General features: G+C 38.1%; 1 protein-coding gene across 4 annotated transcripts in view; it reads left to right on the forward strand.

Annotated features, from left to right (window-relative positions):
- The window catches only part of Hmgn3 (high mobility group nucleosomal binding domain 3), a 31,365-nt gene extending 16,339 nt beyond the window's left edge, over positions 1-15,026 (forward strand). The window contains exons 2-7 of one of the 4 annotated variants that reach the window (XM_076858476.2): positions 3,467-3,517; positions 10,189-10,218; positions 12,717-12,767; positions 13,909-14,022; positions 14,140-14,239; positions 14,550-15,026. In XM_076858476.2, coding sequence (XP_076714591.1) covers positions 3,467-3,517; positions 10,189-10,218; positions 12,717-12,767; positions 13,909-14,022; positions 14,140-14,239; positions 14,550-14,563 — 360 coding nt within the window. In that variant the 3' untranslated portion in view covers positions 14,564-15,026. The other 3 variants (XM_076858475.2, XM_076858477.2, XM_076858474.2) reach the window with 3 other exon arrangements.
- The last annotated feature ends 671 nt before the right edge of the window (positions 15,027-15,697 follow it).

Raw genomic sequence — 15,697 nt, forward strand, 5'->3', positions numbered from 1 at the left:
TGCTATGTCAGGCTATGCCTGATGACTATATTAGAGGGTTCTGTAGGTGTGCCCAGTGAGACTGCAGGTTCAAACTGGAGTTTTAAAATGGAGTTGCTTAGGCTAAGGCCTAGGGCCATCTATACACACCTGATACATACTTACCTGATAATGACCAGTACCTATACCATTTAAACTTACCCTATAGAGAGTGATGCTTCCTCAGCTCTATTCTCATAGTGAAGTTTCCAGCTTATAGCCAACCAGAGTTACCTGCCCTTTGGTGATTGCTCTGGATCAGCCATGTTCACTTAAAATAATCCCTTCATGCCAAAGTTCAGGCCCTCTTTGCTGAATTCTGTCCTAATCCAGTCACCAGATGCTCAGTGGTCCACCTGCCTGCTGACTTGTCCTAAGGTCAATTCTTGATAGTGCCTAGACTCCCCAGAGCCCCCAGGGAGTGCCCTCCATCTGGTTGCCCTATGTATCCCCCACCTCCATGCTGGCCCAACTCTGCACCTGGGCCAGCTGAGGGAGTCTCAGACACTTGAGTAGACATTTTTGTTTGTCCATGGTTCTCACCCTATTGACTGTTCTTGGTTCAAACTGGATTAGTGTAAGCCTGCTGTGTCCTGGTAAATTGGGCAAAAACCCTTTGCCTTGGTATTCCCTGCAGCCCATTTAACTCACCTCATTCTTCATATCAGCCCATTAGAAGGTTGAGGTATATCAGAGATCCCCTGCATGCACTTCCTTTCCCACTTTCTTTGTCATTCCTTACAACTGATGGGGACAAAATGCACTGGGCTTTTGTTTCAATCTCTTCATACCATGGCCTCCTCCTTTCTCTACCCACATGACTAAGTGTAAAAAATGGTAGAGGAGGATAATTATAAATTTATGAAATCAACATCCTATAGTAGGGGATCTTTCCAAAATAGTATACCTGTGAGGTAACAGAAAACAGATGACCAATTTACATGGAATCTGGACTTAAGGAAATGTGATCAATATCTGAATATCTATTGAATATAATTTCATATGTTATAATTCAGAAGACAACTTAAGATCTTGTGTCTTTTCTGTTTCATAGCATCTGTGTAACAATTCAGTTTAATAGATGCTTTCTCTAATCTCTCATTTGATCATGAGCATGACCTTTTGAGTTAGATGTCATTATCATCTGTCATTCGTGGGTGAAGAGAATGAGCCTCTGTGATCAAGCCATCACCCCTAATCTTATACCTCCTAGGTAGAGAGACAAATTTCAAGCCAAGTGTCTTGATACTGATCCCAGTGTAAAGATAGGCTATTCTTAATTGTAATTTTTTATATTCTTATTCATAGAAAGCTCTTTTGGAGAGATTTTCATCTAGAGTTGTAACACATCACTTCTAGAGTCTTAACGTTTATTCATCCAAAGGCATTAACATTTTCAGTATACCTGCTTTTTTGATGCAGTTTTACCTACTTTCTTCTTTTTAAGTAATTTTCATCCAGTAAAAACATTATTGGATCAGTGTTTAGAGACTAATCTCTTGATCATATTGCTTGCCTCTAATATACTGCCTTGAAAATTTTAAAAATAATGTCATTAGCATATTTTTTCCTGATAATAGCTATGTGCTGCTTCCTTAACTTCCTAACTATTACAGGTAGAGGGTACCCCAGATTGAAATCTACTGAGTGACCTTATAGGTATGAATGAGAGCAGCATTCCCAGACAGTCAGAAGGTCTGGTGTGGGACCAGAAGCATTGAGTTTGTAACCATGGAAGTGAGCAAAGCTAAATGGCCCATGTAGGAATCATGTTCATATGCTCAGACTTGCTCAGGTTTCACAGTCTATCACTCAACTGACCAGTGCAACTCAAGGTCTGTGATGCAAACTTTCCTGTGTGAGAGTGGGGAGCAGAAAACAGGAAGCTGTTTCCCCTCAGAACACAAGAGGCTCCCTAGCAGAGGGGAAAACAATTGTTCCACTTGGAAAACAGGAGGTATCTTCATAGACATGAGAGGCTCTGAAAAGTTGTAGGTAACAGCTCCAGGGAGAAGAGAATGCTCCATGTATACTTTGCCTTGGAAGTTTCTGCTCTAAGATTTGTTTATTTACTTAGGACCATGTCTTGCTTACTAAATTTATGTAAGCTTTTAAATTTAGCATTATTTTATATACTTTCTGTATATTCAGATAGCCTATTTTAATCCCATTGCATTAATAGTTACATAGCTTAAGCAATTCTCTATTATTTATTGAATTTATTCTCCATATTAGAAAAAGTACAAATAAACCATATTTTAGTAGAGTTTCTTTTTTTGAATCTGGTCTGAAAATTGAAATTACTGAGTTGTCATCTGATTAGTCCTGTGTGTCTTTTTCATGATGCCAGGTTGTTCTTTGAAATGATTATATAATTTCATGTGACCAGCTCCACTGAACAGTGGGTTTTATGACCTTGTAAATTTTGTTCTCGTTTTATTAGATAAGGCATTGCCACATGGCTGTTTTATTTTGCTAAGCCAAACATTCTGCCAAATGTGGGTTCACTGTTTGTATCTTTTCTGATGCTCTGTTCATATCAGCTGCCCATTTATGCTGCAGGAGTATTTACCTTCCAGCATTATGTAGTTGTAAACTGTGTTAAATAGTTTAATTTTGTATTAACTTAATTGTCTTATTCACATATTTTAACTCTTAACCAATAGAAATATATTGGGATATATTCTTAAAAATCTCAAATACATTTCACTTTAATATATAAAGAAAATATAAGTTATATTTCCCCCATGGTTGTGCGCAAGTTTTGCTTCCTGTTAGGTTTGAACTGTCCCAAGATGGGCAGGTGCTGCCCCAGGGGATGCATCAAAATATGGAAACAAATCATCTGGGGGTGGCAAGGTGCTTTCCTGTCATGCTGAGACTGGGAATGTAGTGAAGATGCTGGAGCTTGATATAGAAAAATAGTAATTCAGGATAAATCTGTCAAGTCATATCTCAAAATGAGCTAGAAATCAAAGAAAGGAAGATATGGGATGAAAATATGCTTCTGTGGTTGACCTTGGTTTTACCAGCATCCTACCCTTATCTTCAAGGACAAAGTGTTAGAACAAGCAAGTGAAACAAGGGGGTGGATCCCAGGCACCCCTGCCACTGACTACTGAGTCCTTGCTCTTTGACTGTGATGGACTTATTGAAGATAAATGAAAATTTGCTTAGGGTATGCATGTACTGAGAACAAGGGCTCATATTTATTCTTTCCCATTCCTATTTTAAAAGTAGAACAATTATGCAGCTAAATGCTGTGTGTGTGTGTGTGTGTGTGTGTGTGTGTGTAAAAATAAATCCTTTCATAAATTTATTTTTCCTTGCAAAAAAAAAAACTCTGTTGGCTTATCTGATCCCAGGAATCAAAATAGCTTTGTATATTTTAATCATTAATATGTGATTTCCAATTTAAATACAATTCACTGAACTATTTTCTTTCTAGTCCCTAGAGAATACAGAGGGCAAAGATGGATCCAAAGTAACCAAACAGGAAGTAAGTGTATCTTTGACATCCTCTTTTTAATTCTTTATGTTGAAATGTTAATATGATTGTCTATATCTAAATGAACACTGTTGTAATAACATTGCTGAGCCGGGTGTGGTGGCACATGCCTCTCAAACCAGCAGCTCAGGAGGCTGAGGCAGGTGGATCAAAGCCAGCCTCAGCAACAGCGAGGCGCTAAGTAAGTCAGTGAGACCCTGTCTCTAAATAAAATATGAAATAGGGCTGGGAATGTGGCTCAGTGGTAGAGTGACCCTGAATTCAATGCCCATACCAAAAAAATAAAAATTGTCAATACTACATAAATCAGATAAGTGTGTGGGTGTCATCTTGTTTAGCCAAAATATATTTCATCTGGGTACACTGATTGAGATATTTTCCAATTACTATGTTGTTTATGTTTCTACCTGTTAGTTCTGCTGTCTATCAAAGCAGATACTGAAAGAATTCCTTTTGGGAAAAGAGTGAGATAAAAGGTAATTCATATAGGAGAACAAAGTCTTCCATTCATAGTAAGAAAATGAAAGACTGTTGATTTCATAAGTTTTCTGCTCCAGTGAATGAATTATCAATTACTCTTTAGATTCTAAATATTCACCTAGGAGGATTCTCCTCTAAGGTCAAAAACTATGGAAGGATATATAATATGTCAAAATAGTAAAGCTTTTTGTTTTTTAATTAAGAAAACTCTTAGGGTATTAGGATAACCAATTAGGCAATGAATCAAAGATATTTTGTATTAAAATACAGAAACCTTTAAAAGGCCAGAAACTTGAGAGAAATGCTTGTGTTTGAGCCTTGCTGATAATATTATGACCATTTGAAAGGAAATGGACTAAAAAGTAGGAAATGAGATGTATCTATGATGAAAGCCCTTCCCTTTTGCACAGAGCTTTACAGTGTGTGGAGAACTACTGCTCTTACCCTTGCACTTATAAACTTGAAAAAGACAGAAACAATATCCAGTTACAGATTCTTTAATTTGTGATTCACATCATAGTTCATAATTTAGAGAAGTCATAACGCCATCACAAGATTTGTACAAGGAAATTAGTTCTGCCAAATGGAAACTCTTTAGCAAAAACTATAAAGAAGTAATCTAAAAGCAAAGTAAACAAAAGTGCCTGTCTTTACCATCCCATGTACCTAGCTGGGCTTGGTGGCACACACCTGTAATCCCAGCTGCTCAAGAGGTCAGAGCAGGAAAATCCACAAGTTTGAGTCCAGCCTAAAGAACTTGTTGAATCCCCATCTCAAAATAAAATAAAAATGGTGGGGTGTAGCTCAATGATGGAGTGCTTGTCTAACATGAAAGAGTTCAATCCTTAGTACTGCGGAAAAAAAAAAAAAAACACGAAGAAAGCAATGGTGTCCATTATATAACTGGCATTCACTATCTTCCTGAGTTTGGCATAGTCATGAAGTTTGTGATTCAAAGTCAAGTCACCATACAAATACTAGAACCAACCCTAAATAATAAAAGCCAACCCTAAATACTTAGGAAATACTTTTTGGAATACTTCTCATGAATACTTCTCGGAAAATGGCAAAGTATGATTTTTAGGATAGTTCTTAAGTGTAATTAACCTTAATGTTTTTAGATTTAGTTACCAAAGAAAAGCGTTTGGGTTTCTCCTTGAAGACTGACATTTTAGTTGATCTGTCAATCAGAAAATCTAGAAATCATTATAGATCATTGATAACAGAAAGTCTTCCTAATCCCTCTATGCTACAAGCAAATCATGCTGTTTAGAATATATATAAAATATATATATTGCTTACATAGCTGTCATATATACATGCATATACATACATATTTATTTATACATACATGTTTAGCCCAAGGACTTTATTATTTTTTTATTTATTATTTATTTATATTATGCTTTTATTATTTTATTTTTTCTATTTTGTTTCTATTTATTTTGTGTATTTTTAATATTATTAGTAACAAAAATCTTTTCAAAACAAGACTCTTTACCTGTCATTTAAGCCAAGGCCAGATTAAAACTCATACTATGTCTACAAGATGTCAGCACAATTGCTGGAAAAGTGAAAAGGTCAGTCACTGAGCTGGTGACTTTTGGTAAAAACTGTCAGAGAATACACTGATTGATTTTTTTTTCTGTTGAATTGAAATTCAGCTCAGGCTGAATTTTCCAGTTATGTCATTGAGTATGCACAGCTTTGACTCTACTGAATAGAAAACAATTACAAAGGGGGATCCTCTTTTGAAAGTCTTCCACCACCGCTGTGGTATTTGAAGGGCATTGTGCAGAGTGTACAGTACTTCAGGAGACTTGGACAATAACTGAAACCATATATAATGATCATTATTTGAACAGTTTATAAACCTTTTCACATTCATTATTTTGTCTGATCCATACAATAGCCCCAAGATTCCTTCCTTCCTTTTCTTTCTTTCTTTCTTTTTTTTTTCTTCTTTCTTTCTTGTGCTAGAGATAAAACCCTGGGCCTTAAGCATTCTAGGCGCATGCTTTTCCACTGAGCTATACTCCTAGCCCCAGATTCATTTCTTAACAAAAATATATGAGCACCTAAAATATGCCAAGCACTATTTTAGGTCCCGTGGATCCCACAGGAAACAAAACCCGAAAATTCCAGACTTTGCAAAGCTTCCATTATGGTAGGGGTAAACAAAAATAATTGGATATTTGCTATAAAGAAAAATAAACCGAGGCCAGGGAATAGCAAATGTTGGAGAAGTGCTGTTTTGATAACAAGGAGATGTTATTATCCCTGTTTTAACTAGCACAAATAAGGTTGTCAGAGAGAGAACAATTTGCTCACTGGTTGTGGAACCAGTAAAGATAGCTGAATCTTCTGATCCAAAATCCTCTGTCCCATTTGCCTTTTTGGCATTCATGAAGATATAGTAAATCCAGTTTCCAGTCTTCTCCATTGCCCATCCAAGGCTCTATCTTTCCCTACTTCCCAGTTTTAAAAAGAAGGCAATTTCTATTTACCTTCTCACTTGTCTTTGAGAATTCAAAGCAACTTGACTTTTGGGTTTTGATTAGAAGTACATGGTCAGGCTTAGGAGCAAAAGAAATCTCATGAAAATAAGACTACTTCCAATAGAATGATCCATACGTTTGAAGCAATATTCAACAAATTCTAATGATTCTCCTTGAATCTAGCTATCTCTGGGAACTTTTGTTTTTGTGAGATTAGACTTGTTGCTATTTTTGCAACTGTGGAAGACTTCATGTATTTCAGGATACCCTTCACCAGAATTTTCTCCAACCTAGGGAATGATCAATTAATCAAATTATTACTGGATGATTCTAATGTGCCCAACACCAGAAACCACAGTAATAAACCATCAACGTTATTGTATTGATGTCTGTCAATCTCATGGTTCACGTTTTTTTTTTTTTAACTGAAGATTGAACCCAGGACTTTGACCATTCTATTTAAGCACTCTACAACTGGGCTACATCCCCATCCCCAGTCCTTCCCCCCCCCCCCCCCCCCCCCCCCCCCCGCGCTTTATTAGGCAGGATCTCAGTAGGTTGCCCAAGTAGGCTACCCTTCTGCTTCAGCCTCCCAAGTAGTTGGGATTACATGTGTGCACAATTACACTGGACCGGTGACTTGTCATTCTAAAAGCCTTCTTCTTCTCTGAGAGTCATTGTTTTGCCTGCTTTTCCTGAGGTTTCACATTTAATCAACAAATGAAGAGAAATTCTTAATATCTTCTTTTTTCCTAGTCCTACCCAACCAGCCTGAGTCTTAATTTAAGTACTTCAAATGCTAGTGTTTTAACAAGGAAAAAATAGCAGTCTAGTCTATTTCATATCCAATAAATATAGTTCAATCATTTATAGATTTTAAGGCTGTGAAAGCTGATGGAACTTTCCAGGAAGGCGTCCACACTTGCATGCATAATCAGTACTGCTGACTGAGTGAAAGGTTAGTCTCAGCCTTCACTGTTTGCATGAAAAAGAAAATCTCTTGTAGTGGTTGCTAGAAAGAAAATCATAAGAAAAGTCTTTTTTTTTTATAACATAGAAGAGCTGGTTAATTTTAGGCAGGAAGTCATAAAATGATTTTACAGTAAAAGATAATGCTTTTTAGAGACTGACTGGTTTAGACAGCTTATAGGGGGAAGCTTTGTTTTTGCATTAATTACTTAAGCTTTTTATTTTGGAACTTTTGTACTGAACTTGAACTAAGTCCTTTCAGGCCCTGCATAGCAGCCGCATTGGAATGTCCGCCTGGAAATACAAGGGCTTTCTGACACCACTCAACCTATTCAGTGTGTTCAGGTGTTCACATGGGGAAGAGAGGACAAGAGCAAGAGCATCACAGAAGGGGAATTTTTCACGACTTTGTCCCACTTCAGTGAGATTTTACACAGAACCAGGCAAACACGCTTGGCTCCTTGTCAGGCCCACATTAGAGAGTAAATTAGTAATATACTAATTTCTGGCCACTTCTTTTCATCTCAACATATATTGAGGGCCCCCTGCTAGACACTGGAACTACCAAAATATAAGAGAAAGATTTTTTTTTATTTTTTTTTTCAAAGAGAGAGAGAGAAGAGAGAATTTTAATATTTATTTTTTAGTTTTCGGCAGACACAACATCTTTGTTTGTATTGGTGCTGAGGATCGAACCCGGACTGCACGCATGCCAGGCGAGCGTGCTACCGCTTGAGCCACATCCCCAGCCCAAGAGAAGGATTGTCCTGTACAGTAGTGGTAGATGTGAAACAGAAGGGGTGAACAATGAGGTGCAGTCAACATGGTGCCATCTGCTGACAACCAGGCAGGGGGATTTACCTAAGGCCCATTCACTTCTCTTTAGCATAGAGGCTTCCACTTTTCTTCCTGGAGGGTAACATACTGCTTTCTGTACTTGTGAGATGATGACAGTAGTTCTTGAGGCAATACAGAAGCTTTGAAGCTGAGCTCTTTTTAGTAATGGTGTATCCTCCTTTGCTCCTTCATGCTCAGTATGTTGAAGAAACACAAGACACCCAGTATTGCCCAGTTAAAGGGAAAATGTTACCTCTTTTTCAGTGATAACCAAGTAATGTGATTGACTATCCTGAGAAAGACACTGAAGGATTTGGGTCTGATTCCCAGAGATTTGTGGGTGCATCATCAAAATGCATCTATGATAATCATAGCAAGCACTGTGGTATTTCCCATGGAGAATGTCATACACACCCTTCTCTCCTGGTAATCCCAGGGCAGTGATGGAGCTGTGTGCTAACCCCATACATCCTCCTGCTCTGAGCAGTGAATGTATCCCCATCAACCACTTAACCTGCACAGTCACCTATTCTCAGCACATTCTGCTAGCTGGCCTTAAGTCCAGCTCTGATCTTTCCTTGAGACTCCAAGGTTAAAATTATTCATGGAGGCTCTGGTTCTTCATTTCCTTCTGTAGTTTAAAGAAAGATGAATTTAGATTCTCTGGCTGTTTTCAGTAAGAAATGCGATGTGGAAGTGGCAAGAAATATTTCTTCCAGTTTGGTGTGAGCAGCTGACCTAGACTGACCTAAGCACAACTTCAAGAATTTCCATGATTCCTTGCAATCATGGCACAGGTTCCTATTTTCCACTTTTGCTACCCTCCTCAAGAAAAAGTATTGGAAACATTCAAGCTATCATAATGAGGCAAAGTCTTCATAAGGGAGTAAGAATTAGGAAAAAGCTTGAATTCATTTATTCAGCAAGTATTTTTGAGTATGTACTGTTTGTTGGGTAGTATACTATTCTTCTGGAAATGGAGCAGTGAATAAACAGACAAAATGTATGGAGTATGTATTTCTGAAATACTTGTAAAGAAGGGCAAATGTGGTTTTAGAATGTGAAATCCCCTGGGGAGCCAGCTTCTGCTGGATGGTAAGTAGAATATCAATTCTGTGTGTTATCACTGAAGCACCTAGGACAGTTCTGTTATTTTAAATTTTCTTTACAGTCTCATTTGCTATTAACTTGTACTATCCTTGAAGAAAATTTTTCTGAAAAAAAATTCCAGACTTTAAGTTCAATATCAGTATCTAATCTGTACAGTCCCTCTCTTGGTTTTCTAAACTTTGAAATTAAAAGATAAGTGAACTTTTTACTTTAGTTAAATCTTTGACATCTTTTTTAGTAGATAAGTGTATTTGTTTTGTTATAGGCACAAAGAAGTCTTTCTTTCTTTTTAGCTGTGAAGATTCTTAGTCATTCTCTCTCTTCCGACAGAGCAAAAAATGGGAGACTCCTGCTATTTTTGTTTCTTATTATATGTCTTTTTGTATTAATTTGTAAGCTTCAGTTCCATTTTTTAAAGAACAAGAATAAGACTAGAGACCATTTCTTAAACTTCAATTTTATCACAAAAGAAAAGATTATGGTTTAGGATGGAGTCAAAAGTCAACTTCCTTTCCCTTTTTTCTCACCATGCCCCTAATTGGTAGACGCCAATTATGTGAACATTGTGCCTACACCTCTTTAGGAACACTTTGTCTGGAGTTATTATGGTACTCAGGCAACTTGGGTGCGTTTCACCGGGAGAGGGTGATGGAAGTTATATATTACATTCTATCAACAAAGTAGGATATGTCAAGAATAATTTTTTCAAAGTCAACTTGGTTGTATGTAATTACAAAAATGTTTTTGTTTTTTCCATTCCTTTTGTAGCCCACGAGACGGTCTGCCAGATTGTCAGCAGTAAGTGCCTCAGAACCCCTTTGGTGTTTCTTCTTATGTGTGCATTTTCCCTTTGTCTAAAGCAAAGCAGCAAAAGGAAGATTAAGGTGGTATTTCCCTTGAGTTTCTTTATTTTATTTTTGAAAATTACTTAGGGTCACAATTTCTATCAAATCTGACCCATGTTTGCCAAGCAATTCACTTAATCAGATGTATCAGTGAAAATCAGTGACCAGTGCTATGACCAGGAAAATAAAGCCCAGGGTGTTGTTTGATATTGCTAGATCTCTGCAATGAAAGAAGTACCTTATGCAAAATCATTGTCTTTAAACTGTATGCCTGATATGCTGAAGTAGACAATATTTCTGATGTTTTGCCCACAACTCATACTTTAGAACATTTTATGCCAGCATCAGAATGCAGTCTGAATCCATACACTTTAGCCTCATTTCAGACCTGGAACATCTTTGGAAATGTAGTGATTTTACCTTGTTACTTGGAGTCTTCTGTGAGTGGGGATTAGAATTGAAACTGGAATGAGCAGGTATGGTGGAGCCTCAACCATAGCTGTGCTTCACTCTTCCTCGCCAGCCTTTGTGTACACCACACTGGCTCTTGTGCTCCACCGTGCTGCCCTCCTGATGTACTGATCCTCATTCTACCAGCAGACAGATCAGTCTGACTTTAGTGGAGGATTTTGGTCAGATTCCTGCAGCCCAAGCAGCTCATTAGGAAGTTGGGAGAAAGGGCTTGACCTGTTGGCTGATAGTGTTTATCCTGACACTAGATGTTATAAGAGCTGCAAGCTGGATTTTGTCCACAGTCCATACCTATACACAGAAGTGGGTATTAGGACTGGTCACAAGTTCAGAAGTGTAGCTGAGTTTGGTTTAAGTGAGCCAGTGTTTCACTTGAGTTCTTGTAAGGTAGAGGTATCAGAGCCAGCAGAAGGATTTAAGAACTACAGGTGCTGTTGTGAACCTCTAGTCAGTTAAAGGAATGGTCCTTGTATGTCAAAGGAAAACCAAAATTTAAAAGAAGACTTTCCCTGAATGCCAGGAACCAACTATATGAGCCCCTTCCACTGAGATCACTCTGTGTGCCAACACAACCTCCTCCAAGGCTAGCAGTATTATAGACTACACAACTTCCACTCTTGGTCCCATCAAAATCACTGACTGTTGAGGCAGGGTGAAAGGTCTGTCTCACAGAAAATATAAAAAGAAATTACTCATTGTAAATTGACAAAATGTGTCTATTAATATGTCAAAACTTAGAATAACAAGTGTTTTAGATTGTGAAAATTAGGATCAATGAAAGCTGCTTTATTTGGGGAACAGTCTGCAGATTTAGGGTGTAAAAAGATTGATAAAAACATTCCTTACTTTTCAAGCTCAGTTTTATTTTTGGTATTTGAAAAGTCATTTCTAACAGTCTGTCTTCTGGAGTTGCGTTGCTTATAGTTGCACTTTATGCCCTGGCTGAAAAGGGCCAGATTCAATATGACCCTTAACCTCTTGGAGACTTAGAGGAGTACATAAATTTTTTTCTCCATAGAAAGAAACCCTGGCCAGTGTTTTCTATTTAAAAACCATTCTTCTAGTGCTTGGAGAAAATGTACATTTTTTTCTAGCTCTATGAGAATATTTGCCTGAAAATATCTACAGAGAACCCATGGTTTAAACTGGTTATCTTTCCCCAGTGCCCACAAGTGCCTCTTGATCTCAGACCCTGTGGAGCTGGCTCTATGGAGGAAGAACCATGGCCAGAGGCCTTTAGGAACTGCTTATGAGAATAGGAGAGAAACCACATAAGACAGGAGAAAATAGTTCCTAGAGGGCTCTCTTGCTAATATTAGCTGCAAACTCTTAAACTTTAGGAGCCAACGGTGTACATGTTATTACTAATTGTGTTCTAATGAAAGCAGTAGTGACAAATGAGCTCAGTGTCTGAGTGGGCGAGAGATTGTCACCTTAAGCTAGCATGGGAAAAGATGAAAGTAAGAAGAAGCTTGGATAGAGAAGTTGAAATCTACATAAGAGCGGGAAGGATTTGGAAGTGATTTGAACTACTTCAGAGACAGTAGCCTTCATTACTAGATGGGCTTTGCCTGTGATTGTGCTGTGGTTTCTAGACTTTGGGGACAGCCAATGCGACTGAATTCATTGAGCCATTTGGCCAAGGGCCTGAGTCATTCCTCTTGCTGCTATGCTGTGATAAAAGGAATTACAGAGACATCAGTGATAGAAGCTTAACTCTGTTCCCAGAGAGTTATTCTGGACTGGGGAATAATGAGTCGGCTTTCAATCTCACCTGCCATTGGCTTGCAAACCCAGGATGAAAATAGTTAATGAAATGCCAAAGTCTTTATGCTATTCCCTGATGCTGAAAATAGGGTGCAATCGCCTTTGAATGAACAAAGTAGAACTCAAAATGGACAGTTGTCTTTGCAGTCCTTTTGAGTTCCTCTTAGTGCTAACAATTCTCCTTGTCGGCATTTGTATAATTTATCTTTGCAGAAACCTGCTCCACCAAAACCTGAACCTAAACCAAGAAAAGCATCTGCTAAGGTAAGAGGTGCTCCCTTCCTCCCACCTTTGGTTTTTTAAACAATGAATAAATTATAATTTCTTACCCAAAAATCATCCAAGGAAACTCCATGTTTAATGGTTCAGGCTAAAATGTTCTGACCAGAAAGTCATTCCACTATTATGGGTTTTCTTAAAAGGCATAAAGCACAGTTTTATGCTTTAGCTGAATGTGTTTTCCATTTGGTCAATGAGGCGCAGGAAGTCAGAGCAGGTTGCTCTGGGAAGCCTCATGTCCACGGGGGTGTTGGCAGCTGCCTCAGAACATGCAGTTCACACGGTTCCTGGATGGGCCTGCGGGGAGGGGCTTCTGACCTCACATAACTGCTGGTAGAAGGCCAGTCTCATAACTAATAATAACAAAATACTCATTAATGCCAGCAGATAATTGGTAAATAATTAGCTCATACTATGCCAGACACTGTTCTGATTGTTTGACCATATAACACTCACATCAATTCAGTTGAAGTAGATATAAATATCCTGTTTTGCAGGTGAGGAAACTGAAGTATATAATTATCAAGAATTTACCCTCCAAATTGCTTTTCTGTGCTCTGCCCTTCAGAGAACCATTCCTGTTGTGAATTACCTGAAACTGTATGGTGATATGAGTCGTTGATTTCAGAAACAGAACTCACTTAGGTAGCTTGGTCTTAAAATTAGGAAACTTTTCCTCATCTGAGCCTTTGTTTTCAAGTGCTTTCTCAGCTTTCAAGTCATGCAAGCCTATCTCCATATGAGATGTCTTGTTGGAAAGCAGCAGCAGAGTCACCACAGCCAGATTCTCCCCAGCTCTGTTTCCTATGTCACCAAGTCCTGCTGCTGCCTTCTCAATGGCAGAATCACTTCTCACTGTGGAGAGGTGGTCTACCCAACCAGTAAATGAGGGCTGCCATCTTGTTTTCCAAGGGAAGGGAAAGTCCAATGGGCTTTCAAAGCAGGCTATTAGATTTTCATGGAGACTCGGTGTAACTCAGTTAAAACTCAGAATAACTGGGTCTTCAGTTTCCTCTAAAAGACCACCATGGTGGGCATCATTGTATTTGGACAGAGGTTAATTGATGTTGGCTAACCACACTGTGTCTAACATACTGTGTTTCCTTGTGCTTTGATCTTCTGTTAGAAAGAACCTGGAACAAAGATTAGCAGAGGTGCTAAAGGAAAGAAGGAGGAAAAGCAGGAAGCTGGAAAGGAAGGTACTACACCATCTGAAAATGGTGAAACTAAAGCTGAAGAGGTACTTTCCATAAATACCTCCCACTGATTGAATCAGTGTCTTAAAAACTGCTCAATCCTTCAGCCGGTGATAGCATGTTCATAATGTCTCTTTTTATTGCCTGTAATGTTATTGCAGATCCACATCTCTCGCTCAACTGTTAATGTCTCAGCCTCCAGAAGTACCCCACCCAGCACACTGTCAGTAAAGGGGCAGATTGAAACAGTGAGAGTTAAGGGTACAGTAGAAAATTCTGCATGTTTGCAGTGACTAGAATCAGATAGTAGTGTGATGTTTTTTATTATGAGCAGTGGGGGTTTGCAGGTAAGGTTTCTGTGGCTGTTTGAAAAGCAGAGAGCAATAAACGCAGCAGAGTGTTGGCATCATGTGCTCCTGCCTTGTCTGTTCTCCACCCAGAGTTGAAGTAGGTTGTACAGTAGAGCTGCAAAAAAACATATGTTCAAAAGTGTGTGTGTTAGTGGGTGGACTTTTCCTTGGCTATCGTAGTTTAAGTGATAACTATATCCTTTTTTCTTTCTTTTTCACAGGCACAGAAAACTGAATCTGTAGATAACGAGAGAGAATGAATTATCATGAAAATTGGGGTTGATTTTATGTACCTCTTGAGACAACTTTTAAAAGCTATTTTTACCAAGTATTTTGTAAATGCTAATTTTTTAGGAGTCCACTAGTTGGCATACAAAATATATAAGGATGGACATTTTGCCCTCTCATAGTACTTTTTGGAAATCTCCATCATCCTCAAGCAAAATAAATATCAATTTAATATTGGAAGCTGTATGTAAAATTGACTCAGCATTCCATACATTTGCTTTAAAAAACTTGGTCCTGTGCATATGTGATATTTTTACTGTGCATATTTAAATTTTTCATGCAGTTTTTCTAGAGCAATAATCAGTGGTGCTTTTGTACCTAGGTTTTATGTGATTTTAATGAAACATGGATAGTTGTGGCCACCTGCTGACTATTTGTGGTTTAAAATAAAAGGTTTTCTTGTCTGCAAATTACCTGCCTCTTAGTATTTGTACTAAATTGAGGGATAGTTTCATTTTATTATTGCAAATGATGTAAGGAATTTCTAGTCTGTCCCATGACAATATCACTAAAAAGTCAAACAGGACTGTTTTTTAATTTTTTGACCTTTAATATTGGTATTATTTTAATAAAACATCTGTGACTTCTAGTGTAGAAGGATTACATCTAACTCACTTTATATCAGATGCAACTTCAATATATAATAAAAGCTTTAAAATACCAGTGTTTTTAAAGTCTTTAAAAACAAGATACAGTTCTGCCAAACCATAAAAAACCTAAATACATGCTCATCTTTGAAAATCTCCCACTTTCAAAATGACAGAGTCACATCTGTGCTAAAATGCTGACCTCTTCATCGAGGACTTCACAGCTCTAAAAGCTCTTCAGCCAGCACGACCAAACTGCAGCCTTGCATCAGTCTGAGAGGAGAGTTGGCATAGATATTATTAGAGTTCTTTTCTAGGCTAAGAAGTGGGAGTGTGGGGTGTGTGTGACATACTGGAAGGGGAAAATCCAGACTGTTCAACCTTTGACTTTTAAATAGTATCCTTCTGTCTACAGAAGGAACAGAGCAATGCCAGGAACAGAAGAGGTGCTCTGTAAATGTGTTGTTATTGTTGTGTTTCCTTCAGAAGCTTGG

Source organism: Callospermophilus lateralis, chromosome 6 (genome assembly GCF_048772815.1).
Source record: "Callospermophilus lateralis isolate mCalLat2 chromosome 6, mCalLat2.hap1, whole genome shotgun sequence".
NCBI classification, from domain to species: domain Eukaryota; kingdom Metazoa; phylum Chordata; class Mammalia; order Rodentia; family Sciuridae; genus Callospermophilus; species Callospermophilus lateralis.